Source organism: Cygnus atratus, chromosome 5 (genome assembly GCF_013377495.2).
Source record: "Cygnus atratus isolate AKBS03 ecotype Queensland, Australia chromosome 5, CAtr_DNAZoo_HiC_assembly, whole genome shotgun sequence".
NCBI lineage: Eukaryota > Metazoa > Chordata > Aves > Anseriformes > Anatidae > Cygnus > Cygnus atratus.
Genome location: NC_066366.1, coordinates 5,493,414 through 5,511,705, shown reverse-complemented (window position 1 = coordinate 5,511,705; position 18,292 = coordinate 5,493,414). Strand labels below are relative to the sequence as shown.

The 18,292-nt window shown below is 41.7% G+C and overlaps 1 protein-coding gene across 1 annotated transcript in view; it reads left to right on the top strand.

Annotated features, from left to right (window-relative positions):
- The window catches only part of SERGEF (secretion regulating guanine nucleotide exchange factor), a 153,352-nt gene that overhangs the window by 29,665 nt on the left and 105,395 nt on the right, over positions 1 to 18,292 (top strand). Inside the window, 1 exon segment of the mRNA XM_050711013.1 lies at positions 8,421 to 8,581. Coding sequence (XP_050566970.1) covers positions 8,421 to 8,581 — 161 coding nt within the window.

The window sequence follows — 18,292 nt, the reverse complement described above, 5'->3', positions numbered from 1 at the left end:
AACTTATCTCAATAACATTTTCTGTAGCAAAGTATGATGCTAAGTCTAATGAAATAAGACCTGGACTTGTAAGGGGATAAATGTCTGAGCAGTCCATTTACAGACAAAGAGTAGGAAATAAGGCACCATAAAATCATTGTGAGTAAAAGCTTATGCCTTTTGTTACAGTAGTTCAAAGGTGTTGCTTTTTCAAAGTGGTGTCCAGAAATAATTAAGTCCTCAGAAATAAATATCTGTTCAGTTTTCTTTGAGATATTAGAGGAAGAGATGCTGGACTGCAGCAGAAAGGAGATTCCAGGTTAGGGAGACCTGTATGTAAGAAAGCATATAACAGTGCAGAAGGGCATGGGGATATAAATATAGAATGTCAGTAAAAGAGTATGACTCATACTGCCGTAGTAGCACAGTGCTGAATTTATTTGCAGAATTACAGAACAAAAACCCTATAGTATACTATGATGCATTCGCAGATGGTTTTCCATAGCTGATTAATGTTTTATGTATCCTGCTTTTTTAAAGGATTCACTAAATCGTGCTCTGATTTTTTTCCTTTTTATTTTTTTGTTAGGACTTTGTGTTTAGATGAAGAGTTAAGTCCTTTATTGAACCTTGAATTCAGCGGTTCTGTTTGCTGGTTCTGTTTGCTGGGTAGAGATGAGTTAGATTTGTTTTTAATCGTGTAACTAAATTTAGTCAGCAATCTGCATTTTAAGGCATTGCTATTAAAAGTCTAAAAGTGAGATATGCATCGTAGCTTGAATTTAAAATGAGCCAGAGGCACAGCTGGTGAGGCAGTCATGACTCTAATCATGAGTGGAGAGAAACAAGGGAGGAATTTTCTTGTCTTGCAGGATGAATGCAGAGTGGGATAGGTGCTTCAGCACCTCCAATGCCCCACACCCCACTTCCTCAGCTTTGTTTCACAATTGCACAGACCTGCTGTGGTAATAGATGGCCTTCCCTTTTTCTTTTTGAGCCAAGATCATATATCTGTTTGATATCAGCAGTATGAGCATAAATAGAAAATGGAAGAAATTGCATGTTGTAAGTTAACTTCCAGCTTAATCAGAGCTTCATTTGGTATTTCAGGTTTCCAGTGTCTCCTCTAAAAGCAAAGCAGCCTTTACCCTATCTAAAACCCAAAACCAGAGGCAGGGCTTCAGGACTATCTAGGGAGTCTTAGAATATGCCATACTTGAAAGATACTTTTTTTTTTCTTTCCAATTCTTCAAAGCAGTGAAGCATGCAATTAAGTATGCGAATAATCCCATTAACTGAACATTGTCTTGATACATAACTTGGTGTAACTGTGGAAGCAAAAAAAGGGAAAGCTTCCCTGTCTTTTTAATGAATGCAAGTCAAAGCAGTTAAGATTTTTAATGATGTTGATAGTCCTGATAAAGTTGGATCTGTTGGTAAAGTGCACAAAAAACTTAGTATGTCATGTGAAACTGCATGTTAGCTCTAGCCCGTCATACAGAATATTAAACCGACTTAGTAGAGAGCAGTGCCTTTAGCACTACTGACTGCTGCCAAGCTCCTGTTTTTCGGGCTATTTTTCAGCCAGATCAATTCCTTGGCTTGGTTTACCTTCCCCCTCACAAATAGTTATTTGAGCACAGTGAAGAGTGATCGTCTAGAGGCGAGAGCAATGAGCTGGGCCTCAAGTCCCTCAAGCTGTCTTGGTGTAAACGGTTGCCAAAGGAGTTCTCAGTCTGTGCTCTGGACCTCTCTGTCTGGGCTAAAAGCTTTCGTTGTCCTGCTGTCTCTTCCTAGAGAGGGCCCCGCATCCTGATAGCTTTGCCTGCGTAGCTGAGTGTCTGCCATGACAATTATCATACGAGTCTCTGGATGGTTAATACCCTGGTATTTCCAGGAGGCTCTGAAAGAGAGTGCATGATGTTCCCTTATGCTCTGTCTGTTTATATTCACGTGCTGCAGCAGAGCTCTTCCAGGCTGGCTGAATTTTCTTTCATGATGCATGTTTGTCTTCCAGGCTGACTTCTTGCATTTCCTATTTTTTATTCTTATTTTATTTTGCGGGGGGGAGGCAATAGAGATGGGTTACAGTGAGAAGCCATTTGTTTGCAGTAAGCCACTGATTCTAGTGGTGCGAAATCCCTTAGGTGACTTTTTGGTTTGTCTTGCTCTCACACGTAGTTGGGCACCGCGTTTGGGGATATCTAACGTAGCTGAGAACGGCAGCAATTTTTGGCCCACTTGAGGCGAAGCTTTTACTGACAAATCCACAGCTGCTGCAGGAGTATTGTTATTTCTCTTCCCGTGGAACTTGTGGCTTTTGGTCTTTTGTTGTGGTTTTAAACCTATTTATAGGGTGCTTGGAAGCTCTTGTGAGCTGCTGCATGTTGAGTGGCTGCTCTGTGGACTCCTCTGGACTAGATGTGTGACTGCAGAAGGCTGAAAATGGCAGTTGCAATGATTTCTAGATTTCTGTTGCTGACGTCCCTGAAGTGCTTTTGCTGTTTTGTTGGAGTTTTCCTGAACAGGCATGACCTTGATACTGTGCACAGATTTATATTTTAGTTGTACATTCTTATTAGCTATTATAGATGAACATAGGGGAAAAAATCAGAATAAGCCTTCTTATATAAAGATGCAGAAGGCTATAGCTATGTTAAGAGGTGTGGGCAGCTTTGGTACACCAGACTTCAGTGTAAGAGAATGAGAGGGCCACTTAAACTGTTGTCAGAGGAGCTAATTCCGTGTCGTACTGAAACCTTGCACAGCTACAGCATTGTAGGTGCAGTAGTGGTGCTTGGCTTCCAGCTGCTGAATTAAGTTGTCTTCAGTCAAGAGGGAATTGGGGATGGACGGGTGAATGTTTTCCTACAAGGTTCCCTTGCACAAATGCTGTTTTGAGGTAGATGAGGTATTTTGTCAGAGTGGTTGGAGGACATTCTGCTGTCCTTCAGGACATTTACTAGATTTGTAGCTGTGGGAGAGGTGTTGGTTTGCCCTCTGTGGGGCAGAGAGGAGGCAAAGGCAGCCTGTAAATGTCAGGTTTTTAATACATGCCCCTGTGAATTTTATTGTGAAAGCAGGCATTAGGAATTTTGTATAAAAGTTCCTATGTCAGGTCTGAATGAGATTAAGCATTCAGAATGGATATCCAGAGTTCATCTGCAAAGTAATTGTTAATGCAACCGTGAATTGAGATAGCCTAGATGAACTTTTTCATCTTGTATTTATGAAAGAAGAGTTCAAAGCCTGTCTGAAGAGAGGCTTCAAGGAGATAATGGCAGCGCAATCATGGTATCTTAAAATAGAAAAAATGATATAAAGATGAATCTCAATCTGTGAAAATAAGTAAATTTTAATATGCCTGTTTGTTTAACAGTGAAACCAACCTGTTTTTAAAACGAAAATGCTTTTTTAAATTGATATTTGTATCCGATTATTTATGTAGCTGAGCAGATTGATAAAGAAAGTGCTAGAAGGGAAAAATAATATCCTCTGCAGCCTCAGCAGTGCTGTAAAGAGGCACAGTAAGAGCCACGGTCAGGCAGGAAGCAACTAAAGGTGCTTTATGTGATGTTGCTGGATTTGCAAAACTCCAGGGGTTGTAAACTTGTAATTTTGAGGCCATTCTCAACTGTCTAAGCTTTGTGGTAGTGTAAGGACAGAAGGCTGAACTGGAGAAAATGCAGAGGAGCCTGTCTGATGGTGGATTGCTAGCGAATAATCTGTTACCTTCCACCCCTGTTTTGTAAGGGATGTGAGTATGTTTCAGATGACTTGCTGCTGTATGTATCCCGCTGGAGACTGCTGAGTTTAAAGAGCAGGAGGAAACTACAGCTACAGCTGTGTGACCATGGAGAATCTTGACTGACGTAGTATACTGTTGTATGTAGTATTTACTTAAGGGGCTGTTGGGAAGATTTTCTTTCAAATGTTCTCAATGCTGTCCTTTTTCCCTAGCTCTCTGAACTCCTGATGGTAGGTTTCCTTCAAGTTGTCCACAGGAATGACCCAGAATACATGGGTCATCTATTACCCCTTAATTCCAGATGGTAGTGAGCCCTCTGGCCCTCACCTGATGTAGCATTTGCCTGCTGATAAAAGGAACGGTTGCGATGAAGTCAGCTGGGATGAAGCGAAGGTACACAGTTGAGGAGTTGAAGCCCCTTTGGAATTGGGCCCCCCGTGCTCAGAACATACAAGACCAAGGTCTTAAGAAGCATCATTAGAATCTTAAAAGAACGGGAAAAACCTTTCCAACATTGCAGGCTTCTTTCACATAAGCTGTAGAAATGCCTCCTGCCTTTTATGCCCTTTTACTGTATGGAGTCTGGTACAAAATAGTTCCTTTTTTCTGATGCCTCAGCCACTTCCATGGTTGATGTACTCTGTCCAGTTGACTCATCACTGTGTATGTTTTCTTGACTTCTAATTAAAATCTGTTCTGTTCTAATATTAGACCAACACTCCTTGTTATATCACCCTTCATTCTTAAGTAATTCATCTTGCAACCTCCTTACTCTGTATGACTAATGTCTTTCTCAAATATTCTTAGAACATTTTAAAATACCATCTATATTATAAGCAGCACAGTAGCAATACCTCTCGTTACAATTGCTTAACACTTTCTGTCATAACTCGGTGCTTTCTTTTGCTTAGGATTTTGACAAGACTTTAACCTTTTTGGTTGGAATTTTCCATGCATTGGTGTTTGGCTCAGCCTGAAATTTCCACTTCAGACTGAGATTTCTTTTTGTTTGATGAAAATATAATCAGTATTTCATAGACAGTATACTTCTAAATCAACTTCTGTTAGGTTCTCTTGCAGTAGAGATGGATATTTTTTTTAAAGGATCCCTGGGCAGATATGTTCTGCTGAGAAGTAGGAATGATCAACCTAGCAGAAGGCTGAGGATAGGAGGGGGAATGCTCACCACAGGAGCGGGTCTGGGAAATGAGTTTCTGCTGATTAGAAGTGAGAACTAAATTGATGAGAACTAAGGAAGGAATTGGTTGTTTACCTCATATTTGGGCATTCAAGAAGCTCTGCCTAAAAGCAAAAAAATCAATTTCTGTTTTAAAAATTTTAATGGATATTCCCCATGTTTGCCTACCAATAACTACCTGAAACTTGTTTCTCTCAGTGGCAAAATAGGACAAAGTGAAATTACTACATTTATTTGTTTGAATACATTGTGGGTGACTTATTCTCGCCTAAAGGCTCGGTTTGGTGTTGTATGTATAAGTATTTCTGTGCTTGCTTGACCAGTTAAAGAAAATGGAATTTGCGCATGGGAGGTGTCCTGCTGTAGCTAAGCACTCCTGTTGTCTGTTTCCAGTCCTTCCAATATACTTGTGCTCTTTATTTCCGCCAAATTTCCTGGAATGATTTGCAATAATAGAGATGAGCATACTTCAAGGCTTTTATAAGGCTGAGAAGGAGTGAAACTACCAGGATCATAATGCTTGCGGTTCTGTTGCTTACATTTAAACTTGTTAGAGAATTCAGTGTAGCACCTCAAAAACTGATAGAATAATAGAATTGCAGTAAACCATAAGGGGACCTATATATATATATAGTGCAGTTGGGAAAAAAAAAGATCAACTTATACAGAGCATGGCACATGGGGGAGATGTCAGGTAGGGGGTGAAGGGTGCTTTTCCAGTCATTGCTGATAAAGATACACTGAACAGTTGATGGCAACTGTAGTTTGACAACTTAATCCTGCTGAGAAGAGATGGTTTCTGAAAAGTAAAAACAAATGTAGAGAGAGCATCTTGTGGCAAGTGATGTACACGCTAGCCCTTGATTCATAAGGGAGGTTACATGTGTAGTTCAGTCTGGCTTCAGCGTGGGTGCTCGTGGTGTTTTGCTCTGACCTCGCAGTTGGCTGTGGACCACCATGCTCCTCTGCACCTTTCACAGGCCCTTGGCAGAGGGGAGCAGAATTGCCTCCTTTGCACAGAACTTGGTCTAGCAACTCTTGGGTAAGGCAGTGGTCATGCCTGCTGGTTCCTGGAATCTGCTGGTGGCCTGCAGTGCAGGAAAATGATTTTCTCAGTGAGTCACTGGTCAGGTGTGTCTTGGGATTTAGGTGGCTACCTTCTGAATCCACAGACGCCAGCAGCAGATGACTTCAGAGATGGTGAAGCAGTGCTCTGATGTGATGATGCGAAGGATCTTTTTTACGTGCGTGGCTGGAGTTTCTCTGTGTGTCTGGGTCCAGCTGGAACACCCGATTTGCTTTTGGGAAAGTTTTTTCCCCAAGAGTCAGACTTGAGAGGGACCTCTACAGGACAGTGCTGTCATCTGCACGGCAGGATCTGGGTGTGTCATCAAATGGACGTCCTGCCTTTCCAGAGGCACTGCAGGTTGCTGACGTTTTTCCCTGCTGCACTAACTGCATTTGGCTTCTGAGAGTTGAAATGTTTTATTTGAACTGTGGTCTTTGAGGTCAACGCAGCAATGTCTGGGTAGGGCTTGAGAGCCTGTGTCATGTTGACAGTCAAAATAGATGCTACAGAAGTTCTTTCTGGCTTTAAATTCCATAAAATTCAGCTTCAGTTCCTGTAGTTGATACAAAAGAGAACAGCTTGCGTGTCTGCTTCCGGCCTGCTCGCAGGGTCCTGAATAGGTGCAGTAATCTGGTCTGATGTAAAAGCCTCTGAGGCTCAGTTTGCATTTCCATTTGCAGTAGAACTTGCTGATAAAGGAGCGTTTTTGCAATGTTTTTGCAGCAGCAGATATTTTTTACCAGAGATCCATATAAATTGCAAAATATACTACTGGCAAAGCAAGCATTTTTTTTAAACTACAAACTGTTTTTCTAATCTCTGTAGGGTGTACTGGCTTTTTTATTAATGAAACCTGTTTTAATGCTTTAACCTAACAAAATGAAGCCACTGTGCTAAAAGACCTCTCTTGTATTGAAAGAAATATGTGACTGGTTTCAGCTTTTCCCTGAAGTGTGAGGCATCTCCAAAGGCAGAAAATTCTCATGCCCTTGAAAGAAAAGGACGACTAATTTTATCCCTTAATTGTTTCAGGGGGAAGCATTATCAGTGAACTGAGATAATGAATCTGAAAAAAAGTTTCAAAGATCTGTGTAAAAGATACCACTGCTAGCAGATTTCCAGGGAAGATGCGTATTACTACTTCTGTATTTAAATACACCAAGTTAGAGATTTCCAGTTCCAGTTTGAGATGCATTATCAACTTAAAGCCCCCCCCAACCAGCAGTGAGTAGCTGTGTCCCCTTCAGGACAGTTTAACAGCAACCAAAAGAGAAGGGAGGTGTTTAGGTTCCCAAAGGTTTGTGTTATGGCATGCTAAGAAAACCCTCAGCTGTTGTGTTTGGGCACTCTGCACATCCACACTGACTTACAAGAGGAGAAGTGAGTGTTAAAGCTGGCTTACTTGGCTTCTCACAGATATGAGGAAAATAAGATCATTTAGCTTGATAACTTCAGTTCCGGAGAGAAGTTTAATGCTTGGCTGAAGCTCACGCGTCACTCAGGGTCATTGCAGGCTTCCTTCTGGGCTGTAACGTGGGTTGCTGCTTCTAGTCAAAAGCCAGCTGAGAACACCCAGTTGATGCTGTGTTTGTATAACTAGGTAAGAAAATCAAGCTGGCACTTAGCATGATTTTTTTTTTTTGGGGGGGGGGAGGAAAAGAAGGTAAAAAGCATTGCTTTATGTATATTGTTCATACTGGAGGATGGACTAGTGGATATCAGTCCTACAGCAGTGAGCGCCTTTATAATCTGGAGAGGAGGATGGTCCAAATACTGCTGACTTCATTTAAAGCTGTTTTTCCTTGGCCAAAGTGATTCCTGTGGGAACAAACCGGTGCATTTCCAATGCTTAATGACATCTGTGGTGGTGTTTCTGACCAACCAGTTGCTGTCCTGAGGGCTGTTTGTTTGCCAGCAGAAGTTGTCACAGAAGGCAGCTTCTGTCGGGAAAATGTCAAGTGTGAAATACAGGACATGGGATGGACGTCTCTATGGCAAATACTGGGAACACAGAAGAAGCTCGTATGTTTCAGAATGAGCTGTTTTGCCTGTGCTGCTGTCAAGCTAGAAACATGCCCTTTATATAAATAACAAGTATATATACTGCATGCAATATATATGGGTTACACAGCTTTACTGACATGGTTTCATTTACAGCCCAGGCTGCCCTACAGATGGCCTTTTTGTTAGGAAGTTAGCGAGGCTGAAGAAACTGAATTAAAGGACATCTTAATACATCCTTAGGTAGTTTTAGTATACTTTTCCTTATGCTCCCAGAAGCAAGGAAGTTTTCACTTAACTGAATAATTTTTCACTTGAAGCTTTAGATAAGATGCAGTAAGAAGTGGTAGTCTAATTTTGAAATAGCATCCAGATGTTCCAAGAATCTAGTGGATAATTAATCTTGAAATGTGTTTTGCATTTAGAAACTGGGAAGGTGTTCACTTGGGGCAGAGCAGACTATGGACAACTTGGAAGACCCACGGTGGTTCCCGACGGGCAGGAGGCGAGCACAGTGTCTGAACAATGCTTGGAGCTGTTGTGTAATGTCCCTATTTCCGTGCCTTGCCTAAATGGAGCATCTCAGGTAATGGAGGAAGTTATCATTTTTCCAGTTTTTTCTTGGGTGCATTAAGATAATCAGAACAATTTCCTAATAGAAACCTCTTAAATGCTGCAGCACAAGCCCTTGCTGCTCTTCCTGTAAGCTCAGAAGTTAATGATTCAATTATTTCAAATTTCTTAAAAGGCTTTTGCATTAAGAAACTGATTTTTTTTTTTTTTTCCGTGGTGGAACCAGATTTACCATTAGCAAAACATGCCGAATTCCTTCAGATATAAATGCATACAGGAGATAGCTGCAACTTCACTAAAGTCTAGCAGATGAGGTGGGACCTTGCCCAGCTGAGGCACTACTTCTGTCTGAAGCCCTCTGTCACAGTTTAGCTAATGGCTTTTCTCTAGCTGATCCATAACATCACAGCTTCTATCTCAAGCTGTCTAAGCAATCATGAATATTTCTCTGCCTTGTAATGTCCTTGAGTGGTATTGGAAATTTTCTTTTTGTGTGGCTAATTTGAGGCAAAATGATATATCCACAACCACAAAGATGATCAGAAAGAAAACATCACACAAGGACTGAACATTTTTTTCCTTTCACCTGCAATTCCCAACATGTACTGCTGACAAACTCCTTGTTAACATCGGAGAATGCAGCAGGTGGCAATTGGCCTGTTGGAAGGCAATGTGCAGGTCCCATCTGGGCAAATGACCCGTTGAAAGGTGTATGTCTTCCTGTGGGGCAGCTGGCATGTGAGGAGTAGGTAGAGGCTGACAGCTTCAGCTGTAATGGATGTGCTGCATCTCAGCCTCTTGATTGTCTTCCATAGCGAGACTTTGATTGGGAGAGTCAGCCTCTGCCCTTTCCCATCACCCGTGTTCTGTGGATGTGTGCACTCACAGGTGAAAAGTGGAGCCTTAGAGTTCAGGATACTGCAGTAACAAATAACATGTTTAGTTGGTGTTGACTCCAGGGAGTCTCAAACACCTGTCTTAGTTGTTTTGAGATGGTTGTACTTGCTTTTGTCATCGGCTGTCTATAGAGAACACTGGTGTTAAATCTGTTTCTTGCTGTTACTCATTTATGCTTTGGGCAATGCCCAAAGCGTGTAGTCCTGTTGTACAGTACAAAGTCAGGGCAACCGTAGCTTTCGCCCAGGGGAACTTAAGCTTGGCAGGGCAAGTGATCCATGAAGGTGAAGGACAGAGATGCAATCAGGTATATTCTTTGAACAGGAACAGTAAAAACAATCTCATCTGCATTCTGCTGCCCTCAGCGCTGTTCCTTCTTACAGACCTGTGAGAGACCTGATCTGAGTGAATAGCAATGGCAGTGTTCTGGAGCAGGCATCATTCTTTGCAGAGCTAACAGCATGAAGATGATTTAAGAAGTGCGTGATCAAGAGCTAGCATCATTTGTACCCTGAGAGGAGCTGTGTTGATGAGAAAAGGAAAAAGCAGATAAGAGCCCAAATTAATTCAAGGTTACAAAATAATGTCAGTGCTAGAATTTACACTTAAAGTTGGGTTAAGTTGCAGCATATAGGTTGTGTAAATGAAAACCAGCTCTCTTGACACACTATCCTTTTTTTCTATTTGTTGCTGTACAGAGATGAAGTTTGATTTAAGAGCTGGGTCAAAATGAATACAGAGAGGATGAGTTCTTTTGTGTGTTTACCCTGAATTATCAACTCCAACTTGCACTTCAATACAGAGAGCCAATTTAATAATAGTTGAGGCTTACAACTGATGATTTTTATCCACAGACAATTTTTATAAATTGTTTTTAATGATTGAACCAAAATTTTGGCCAAGCTGTGGTCTGCTGATTGCCTCTGTACTGGGGTTAATACTGTTAAAACCAAAATGGAGAAACTGATCTAAGAATTAGAAGACAATATAAAAGGCACACTAGTTTGAATCTCCTGTGTTGTCCTTTAGGTAGCCTCCTGTGCTGTGACTTGTCTCTATCCCCTTGTCTTTCTCCACCAAGGACTGGGGATTTTCCCTTCTTTGTGCTGAAATTGGTGTAACGTCTGTGTCTGCCACTCCAAAACTGGTTTTTGAAGTGTTTTGAGTGACCCATTCCACTGTGAGTTTGCCTTCATCTCAGAAATTCATTTTGAAACGTTGGCCTTGATAAATATGAGTGCCTTTTTTTCCTCTTTCAATTGAAGTGGTGGAAGAACTAAAGCTCGAGTTTAAGATAATTATCTACTAATCTGAGCTGCCATCCTGGCAGCTTTAATTGTATGTGGACATAAGGTTCCTGGAGTCTCATGTGTTTAAACTTCTTGAATTATGAGACTGCAGGCCTATTTATTATTTTTTCTCTCGGCGCTTTGGTGCGTAGCCGCAACGGAATGGGATGAGACACTGAAAAGAAACTTGAGGCTGTAGCAGAAGTCAGTTGTGTGAGACATTATGCAGGCAGTGCTCTTGTGTTGTGGGACGTCCTTGATTGGACCTCTTCTGAACATCTGACTCATCTGCTGCCTGATGTGCATTCACATCCACTGCTCTTCAGATGAAAGGACAATTAAATACAAATGGCCTGAAATATGATGAGCCTCTGTATTTAGCAAATGCGACAAAGACATGGTGTAATGTTTCTTCCTTGTCAAAATGCTTTTCCAAGCCGTTTCGATATTTTTGGTTTTAATAGCTATCGTTTTACTGTTTGTGGTATGTTCAGCATGTCATTCACGTCGCAGCAAATGTTTGCTGCAGCAATAAACAAGTGAGAAGTCGTCATTGTGGAGTGCTGAATGTTTCTTACTAAATTGGTGGAAGGAAAGGCTACGGTCATTTTGAATATGCAGCACTGTTCACGTGGAACCATGTTTCCATTGTCTCCTTTCTGTAATTAAAGAAAGCTGTGCTAGATTACAGCTGGGGACAGGGAGCTGGAATTTCAGTTAGGAAATCACAAAAAATTGTGTCACACCGTCATTTTTGGGTATATGGTTTTTTGGGCTTAATTCCCTCCTCACTTTCCCTGTCACCAAGCCTGACTGTTGATGATGAATGTAGGGGGCCTGTTGTGTCAGGGAATGAAAATAACCCCTCGCCCTGTGGCAACCTGTACCTGCTGTCTTTCTCCTGATCCTGCTGTGCTCCGTGCTTCCAGCGTGTACATTTGTTCCAGCGTGTATGCTCATCCTGTGCAGTACAGACTGGCTAGGATCCTCCAAAGGGTTCCTTTTTTTTAAGGAATGTTGTCATGAGTCTGTACGTTCTTTTGGCCCTCTGCAGTCAAAGTAATTGTTACTCTTTTCACTACCTGTTGCAGTGATGTGGTATCGTTGTTTATTTTAAGCAGTTGACGTATACCTCTTGGCGTATTCTTGTTTTTCGCTTTTTCTCCCCACTATTGTTGCAAGCTGTGAAGCATCTACCTACAAGACAGACAAACCTAAGATATCTGCTGTGATGTGAATTGATTACTATTATACAATTAGTATATATTAATATATAAGCCTTGTTATTGCCCTATTATAAAAGCGCAATAATATTGTGAAATGGAACCTTTTGGTTTAGGAAAATAACTATTTTTGTACTTTTTGACCTCTCTGGGGGGAAAAAAATGATTTATCAAAAGACTGAAACTGCAGCCTGCACATGAAGACAGTCTGTGTTAGATCGGCTGTGCTTGATCTGCATGCCGCATGTAATAGAGTAACACTGTTCTTGTCAGCTCCATGAGCAGATTGAGAGAAGTTCCCATCTCTGTGTTACAATTGTAGAAAGAGGGTTTACTTCTTGGGCTGGCTGGTTCTCCCTTGGGTTCTTCTAGCAGGAAAATGAGAGCGGTAACAGCCGGCTGAAATGCAAATGCAGCCTTTTGGCTAGGTAGCCATCCCATTTACTGTGCGCTTTTCTTACCCAGTTCAGACATGACTCTGGTTTGTAAGGAATACCGTATGGCCTGGGCAGAGACATGGCTGTTTGCTGTGAGCTTTAAACATTCCTGACAATTAGGAATACCAGTGTGTTGGGCAACGGAAGTTATTCTGGAAGCAGGAAGGTCTGCTCCATGGAAGTTGTAACCTAGTCACAACTTTATTGTAAATAGTTTGGTCAAGTGGAACTCAGCTATTTAATGCTCAGAGAGAGGGTGGGGAGCATTGCTTTTCTCTTCTCCTTGTGGTTATAAGCAGAGGCTGGATCGCCAGCTTTACATGTGTAATAGCTTGTTTTGGATGGCTTAGAAGATATGATGTTGGATCCCAGCATTGTGCTTCCCATCACCCATACCAATTTCTCTGCAGCTGGCATTGCAGAAAGGGAGAAGGGAAACAAAATTCACAACAGCAAGGGGATGGCAGAGGAGGACTCCTGCATTGTCTTTGCCGTGTGAGTACAAAATAGAGGTTTTCCAGTTATCAGTTCTGTAGGTGAGGGCCGCCTTAAATGCCCAAAGCTGTTCTGCCAGGGTTGCACTGTAGCAGTGAGGTGGCAGCCAGGAGTTGGGCTGCATTGGGATCTGGATGGGAGACCCCGAAGGGCTGATTCCCTACAATATGGGTGAAGTAGGAGGAGTGACATGGGGGGAAGTCAGGAGTTGGAGACCCACACAGCATGTGATCACTGCAGTGATACAAATGTGAGTGTGGGCAAAGGCTTCAGCAACATCATTCATAAATTCATTTTCTATTAGATTGCCTGGACAGTTAAAAAACCTCAATTAGTATTCTACCTGGAGTTCTTCAAAAGTATCAGGGAAATGGAAAGAGACTGCAGCTACTTGCAGCAGTGGCCGTGACTTGCGCAGTTATGCGTAACTCATCAGTAGCGTAGCCTAACAGTGAGGCCAGCTTGGCAGCTGCATTTCACAAGCCTATTAGTAGCAAAAGAACCAATCTAAACTATCTTGCTTGTAACTCTCAGACCTGCATATACTCATACTGTATTCCTTAAATTAAAAATACCGTGTCCCATCCTTCTGCATCGATTGTGTTACTAACAGTGCACCATGACTGCTACTGCCTCTGAGCTCATGGACAACTTGTGATCCAGCTCATTGCTCATCTGCTTTGCACCAACAAATGCCCTGAATGTTTGCTGGTGCCACTCCCATGTGTGATGCAGTTGTTACCTGCTAATTGACTATGGGGAATGCTGCAAAATTGTTTAAGAATGGACTTAGCATCAAGGCAAAGGCTGTGTGAGCAGAGGCCTTGGGACATGGCTGCCCTAAATGCAGAAATCCTGTTCTGCCCTACCGATGTCCTTTCAGTTGCTGCCTTGTCCATCCATGAGAAGCCTGAACGGAAAGGCTTCAGTATGAAGAGTACCCTAGAATGAGGCGAGTCAGGTCTGACCTGACGTGTACACATACTCCAAATCCAAGTCCGATTATGGTTTGAAGCAAGAGGTTGGTGGAACAGGCCCTAAAGCATGCATTTTTTTCATTCTCGATTTGTCATTAGAACTGTTACAGAGAAGGGATTAACAAATCAATGCAGGCTAAAATGAGAGAAAATCAATAAGAAACTGTAGTGAACTGGAACAAAGCTATCAATTTACAGCATTCTCTGTGGAAAAAATCCTCATCCGTACCTCCTTCTTATGTATGAAAAAATGATGATTGGGGGTTAGTTTAATTTGGTTTATCTCCCTTACCCCAGAACTTTAGGTCAAGAAACTTTCTAGTGTAAATGCTGCTTATGTTCCCTTGTTCTGTTGCATTGATGAATTTTGCTAGCAGATTCTGTAACAGAGGAATCTTTGTTTTGTTTGTTTGTTTTTAAACAACCCAGACAACAAGAGAAAAAAAAAAAGACAACCAGAAACCTTAGCGAAAGAGAAATGTGTCATTTCAGTTATTCTCCTTGAAGTTTGATGGAATGTTTTGATTACTTTTTTTTTGTGTTAATAGAAGTGATTTCATTAGTACTTGGTTAGTTTTCTACATTTTTTTCTTTAAAAACAACCAAACCAAAGCTTTACTTACGAAGTTACCCCTTAATGGACTGTACGCATTACGTAGCTGGAAAATACACAGGGTAGTCCTGGGCTTGCAGGGTAGCGTGCTACAAATGGACGAGGTGGGGTGGGTCCTTGTGGCTGTGACACTGTCTGCTCTTTGGGTTGTTCTTAGGGCTTTGCAAAGGCATTTGCCACCCTGGGGCTGTCAGCTCTCCTAGGCAGTACTGTTCTGGCCAGCACGCAGACTGTTTCTCCCTGCTTTCAACTGAAGGATTTGGGATTTGATTTGAGGGTCATGCTGCTGATGGCTTGGCTTTTCATTTGTCTGATGTTTCCAGCTTTCACTTGTCACATTGAGGTGTTGAAGCTTTGAGCCCCCCCCCCCCCCCCCCCCCTTCCTGGCCTTTGTGCTTATGTTGTGGGCTGTTGTAAAGCTACTGTTTAAAGAGAGGTCCGCAAGCAGGAGGAGCTCCTGTTTCTGCAGTGATGCTTATGGCTGTTGCGATGCCACATCAACATCTTGGCACACAACAAGTTTCAAAGATGAGTTTACTTAGTAGCCTACTAAATGACAGGTGTGTCTGTCCCACCACCTTGCACTTCATCTCTGTGGCACGTTGGCTGCCTTGCCTCTAATTTCAGTTGAAGTTGTCGAAGGAAGAAGCTACCTCTGAACTCTGTGCTTGTTTTTTGGTGTCTGGCATAGCCTCTGCCTTTCCCCAACAATTGACCAGTAAAACACATCTGTGAAAGCAGAGAGAAAAGAAAGTAAAACTGATGCATCTAATCCTGTGAGGGCAAAAGTGCTGAAGTGTCTCCTGTTTTAAAACCTGCTGAAAGGTTAATTTTTGGTCTCCTGGCAGCTGATTGCAGAGGTCGTGCTAAATTCAGTGGATGTGGCATGTAATCAGATGGCTGCAAAGATTGCTAAGGCCTGTGCTGCTGCTGCCTTGCAGGGCAGTCTGTCATAGAAGAAGCAAACTTTTTTTATTTTATTATCTGTGAGGGGGGGGGGGGGGGAGGGGGGGGCGATAATGGGGGGCGATTACCTTAGCGATAATGTTCTGAAAATGCCACCTCGTCTGTTTTGTCACTTCAGCTCCAATTTTTCCCATCTGCCCTCCTCTTCCCAGGTGTATAGCTAATATAAACGATCCCCTTCTTGGTAACAAGTGTTTAGGGAGCCGGTAAGGAGTTTTTACAATGTGTTTGTTTTTCCAGACTATTGTTTGCCATAATGCTTGTGTCCTTAAGTGTGTTAAATTAGCAAGCATTAACTAGCCATTTTCTGCTCCTAATTGCTTCAGTGGAAATGCCTTCTCTCTTTTTTTTTTTTTTTTTTAAGTTGCCAAGGTTTACCTGCAGCTTCCACTGTCAGCTCATTTCATGCTTTGGTTTTTGTCAAGCCACGCAAAGCGGAGACCTGGGTTTATTTCTGCTGGGGCAGGGGGAACCAGGCTCTGCTGGACCTTGAAAGGGATTGAGAGGGAAGGAAAGCCGTCTAACAAACTTCATCTAACAAATTTCAGTCATGTTAAGCCAGAGATATTTAATGGAATGCTATGGCAAGACACATTGCAAGTGTACGTAACTATGCAATTCCCTTATTGCATTTGTGTACACCAAGATGTAGTATTTGGTATTGATAAGTTCTTTGTCCTCTGTACAGATAAAAATATAGGTTATAGTTTTAATTCTCAAATCTTATCCCCTTCATATCTTCTCTGTTCACTCACTACCCTATTTTGATTTTTTGTGGTGTTTTTTTCCTCTCTCTAGGTCAAGGAAAACCCTTTTCTCTTTGGTAGTTTCAGGAAAAGGCTTTGACTTAAACACACAAAAGCAAATTCCAGAAGTAGCAAACAGCGAATTAATCTTTATTTTCTTTATTTTTATTTTTTTTACCTTTTTGATCTGCTACTGTCCACTTTTCAGGATTTAACCCCTACAAAGAAAAGATGAAGACACCTTAATTTTTCTAAGGATGCATTGTTCACTGTGGTAATGAAGTTGGAATGGAAAAATGGGACACCTACTCTTAGAGTAAATATCTGTATATTTATGAAAGTTTAGACAGTAATTTGTTTACTATTATTAAAAAAAAAAACAAAACAACAAACACCCACAAATGAAATCTCAACCCTCCATGGCTTCTGGGAACAGTTACAGTAACTTTTCAGTGTTTTCAGAGCAAATAAGGACAGGAAGTGAAATAGAATGCATTAAAAGGGTTTTAATTATAGGTGTTTCAGTTCTTGGTTCAAATATGTTTCTTGCCATGAAAACCATGTAGGTAGGTGACTCTTTTCATCCGGTGCATGTCACTTCAGTGTCTTTCCGTTTGGCTCAGTGGATTGGGTCATTGAGGCTGATGGATGCCACGGGAGCAGAAGTTCCTCATGTGGCTGCAATGCAAGCATGCTGAGCTCAGATAATATTTGTGGCACTATGTGAGCCTGTAGGCCCTGCCATTAGCCCTTCCCCAGGGGGAAATAAGGGTTTGGGCTCCGCTGCTGCTCCTGGCCTGGTAAGTTCAACACTTCAGACTAGTGAGCAGTGTTCTGTCGCTGCTTTGCTGTCAGAGCTCTTGGAAAATTCAGTGGATGAGAAATACAAATGAAATGAGCATGTTTGCTGGAGGTCAGTGGTATTGTCTCAAGTCGTCTTCATTTTCTGCTGGTGTCATATATATAAAAAAGCTCTGCAAAGTCCACTTAAAAATCTGACTCAATTTGCAGTTTAGCATACAGCCATAGCTAGTGAAGGCATTTTGGGTCCTGAGCTAAGTCAGTCAAATGGTCTCATTGGTGTTAGACTTTTGGTCCTTAAATTCATGTGATAGAAGTGGTTTTGAATTGGTCTGGAAAGCATTGCAGTGACTTCCCACGCTGGCAGCTGGGTCCCAAATACGCTGGTTTCATGTATTGCATCATTGGTAGCCAGTGATAGGACCTACAGTACCTCATGTTTAAGGGATTCTGCTGTGAATTTGTGAAGCAAATCTGTTTCTCAAACCTTATATTTAAAGACATCGGCAAAAGGCAGTCTTTTCACCTGAAGGGTCTTTCCTGACTGATAAGAACTGGTTCAGGTCTCAAGTCTTTATTTGATCCTACCCTTTGGTTCATGTTCCTGAGTGGACTGTTGGACGAGGAGAACACGTATTAAAACAGTTGTTATTTCCAGCAGTGACATGGGTATTTAGGAGTGTAAGTCTTAGCAGTGATCTGATCCTGAGCTAGTAACTGTCAACTTGTCTTTGGAAAATTCAAATTTTGTCATATATGGAAAGCTTATTTTGAAACGGCATGCCAGTTTCTTACAAGCATCAAGATTGATTTCTGCTTCTCAGTGAATCTAGTGCTTGCATTGGGAATGCAAACCATGTGGGACCATGTGGGTTGTGGTGGGAGGGTATGTTGTTAGGCTTCATAATACAAAAACTCACAATCTCCTTTCCTGCTGTTTCATGACACCTGTTGTGGTTCTTATTCTTAATTCTGTTTTGAAAGAATGCCAAGTGTTATTTCATGCTCATTATACCATGTGGAAATAGAAGTAACCTTAAGTGAGAAAATGCAAATCTGTGGTGGCAGTCACTTTTAAAGTTACATTGCATCTCTTTGAGACTCTTTCCAATTTGGTACTGCTGGTTTCTGGAATTCTAAATGGTATTTGTGTCTGGGACTGCCACTACGCAGAACTCAGGTTAAGAAAAATGTAGGGACTTGCAGAAGTGTATTTTATATGATCAGGTGTAAAACTTTGTATTTTTTTTTGTCTGGTTTAGGTGTTAGACTGAAATCTC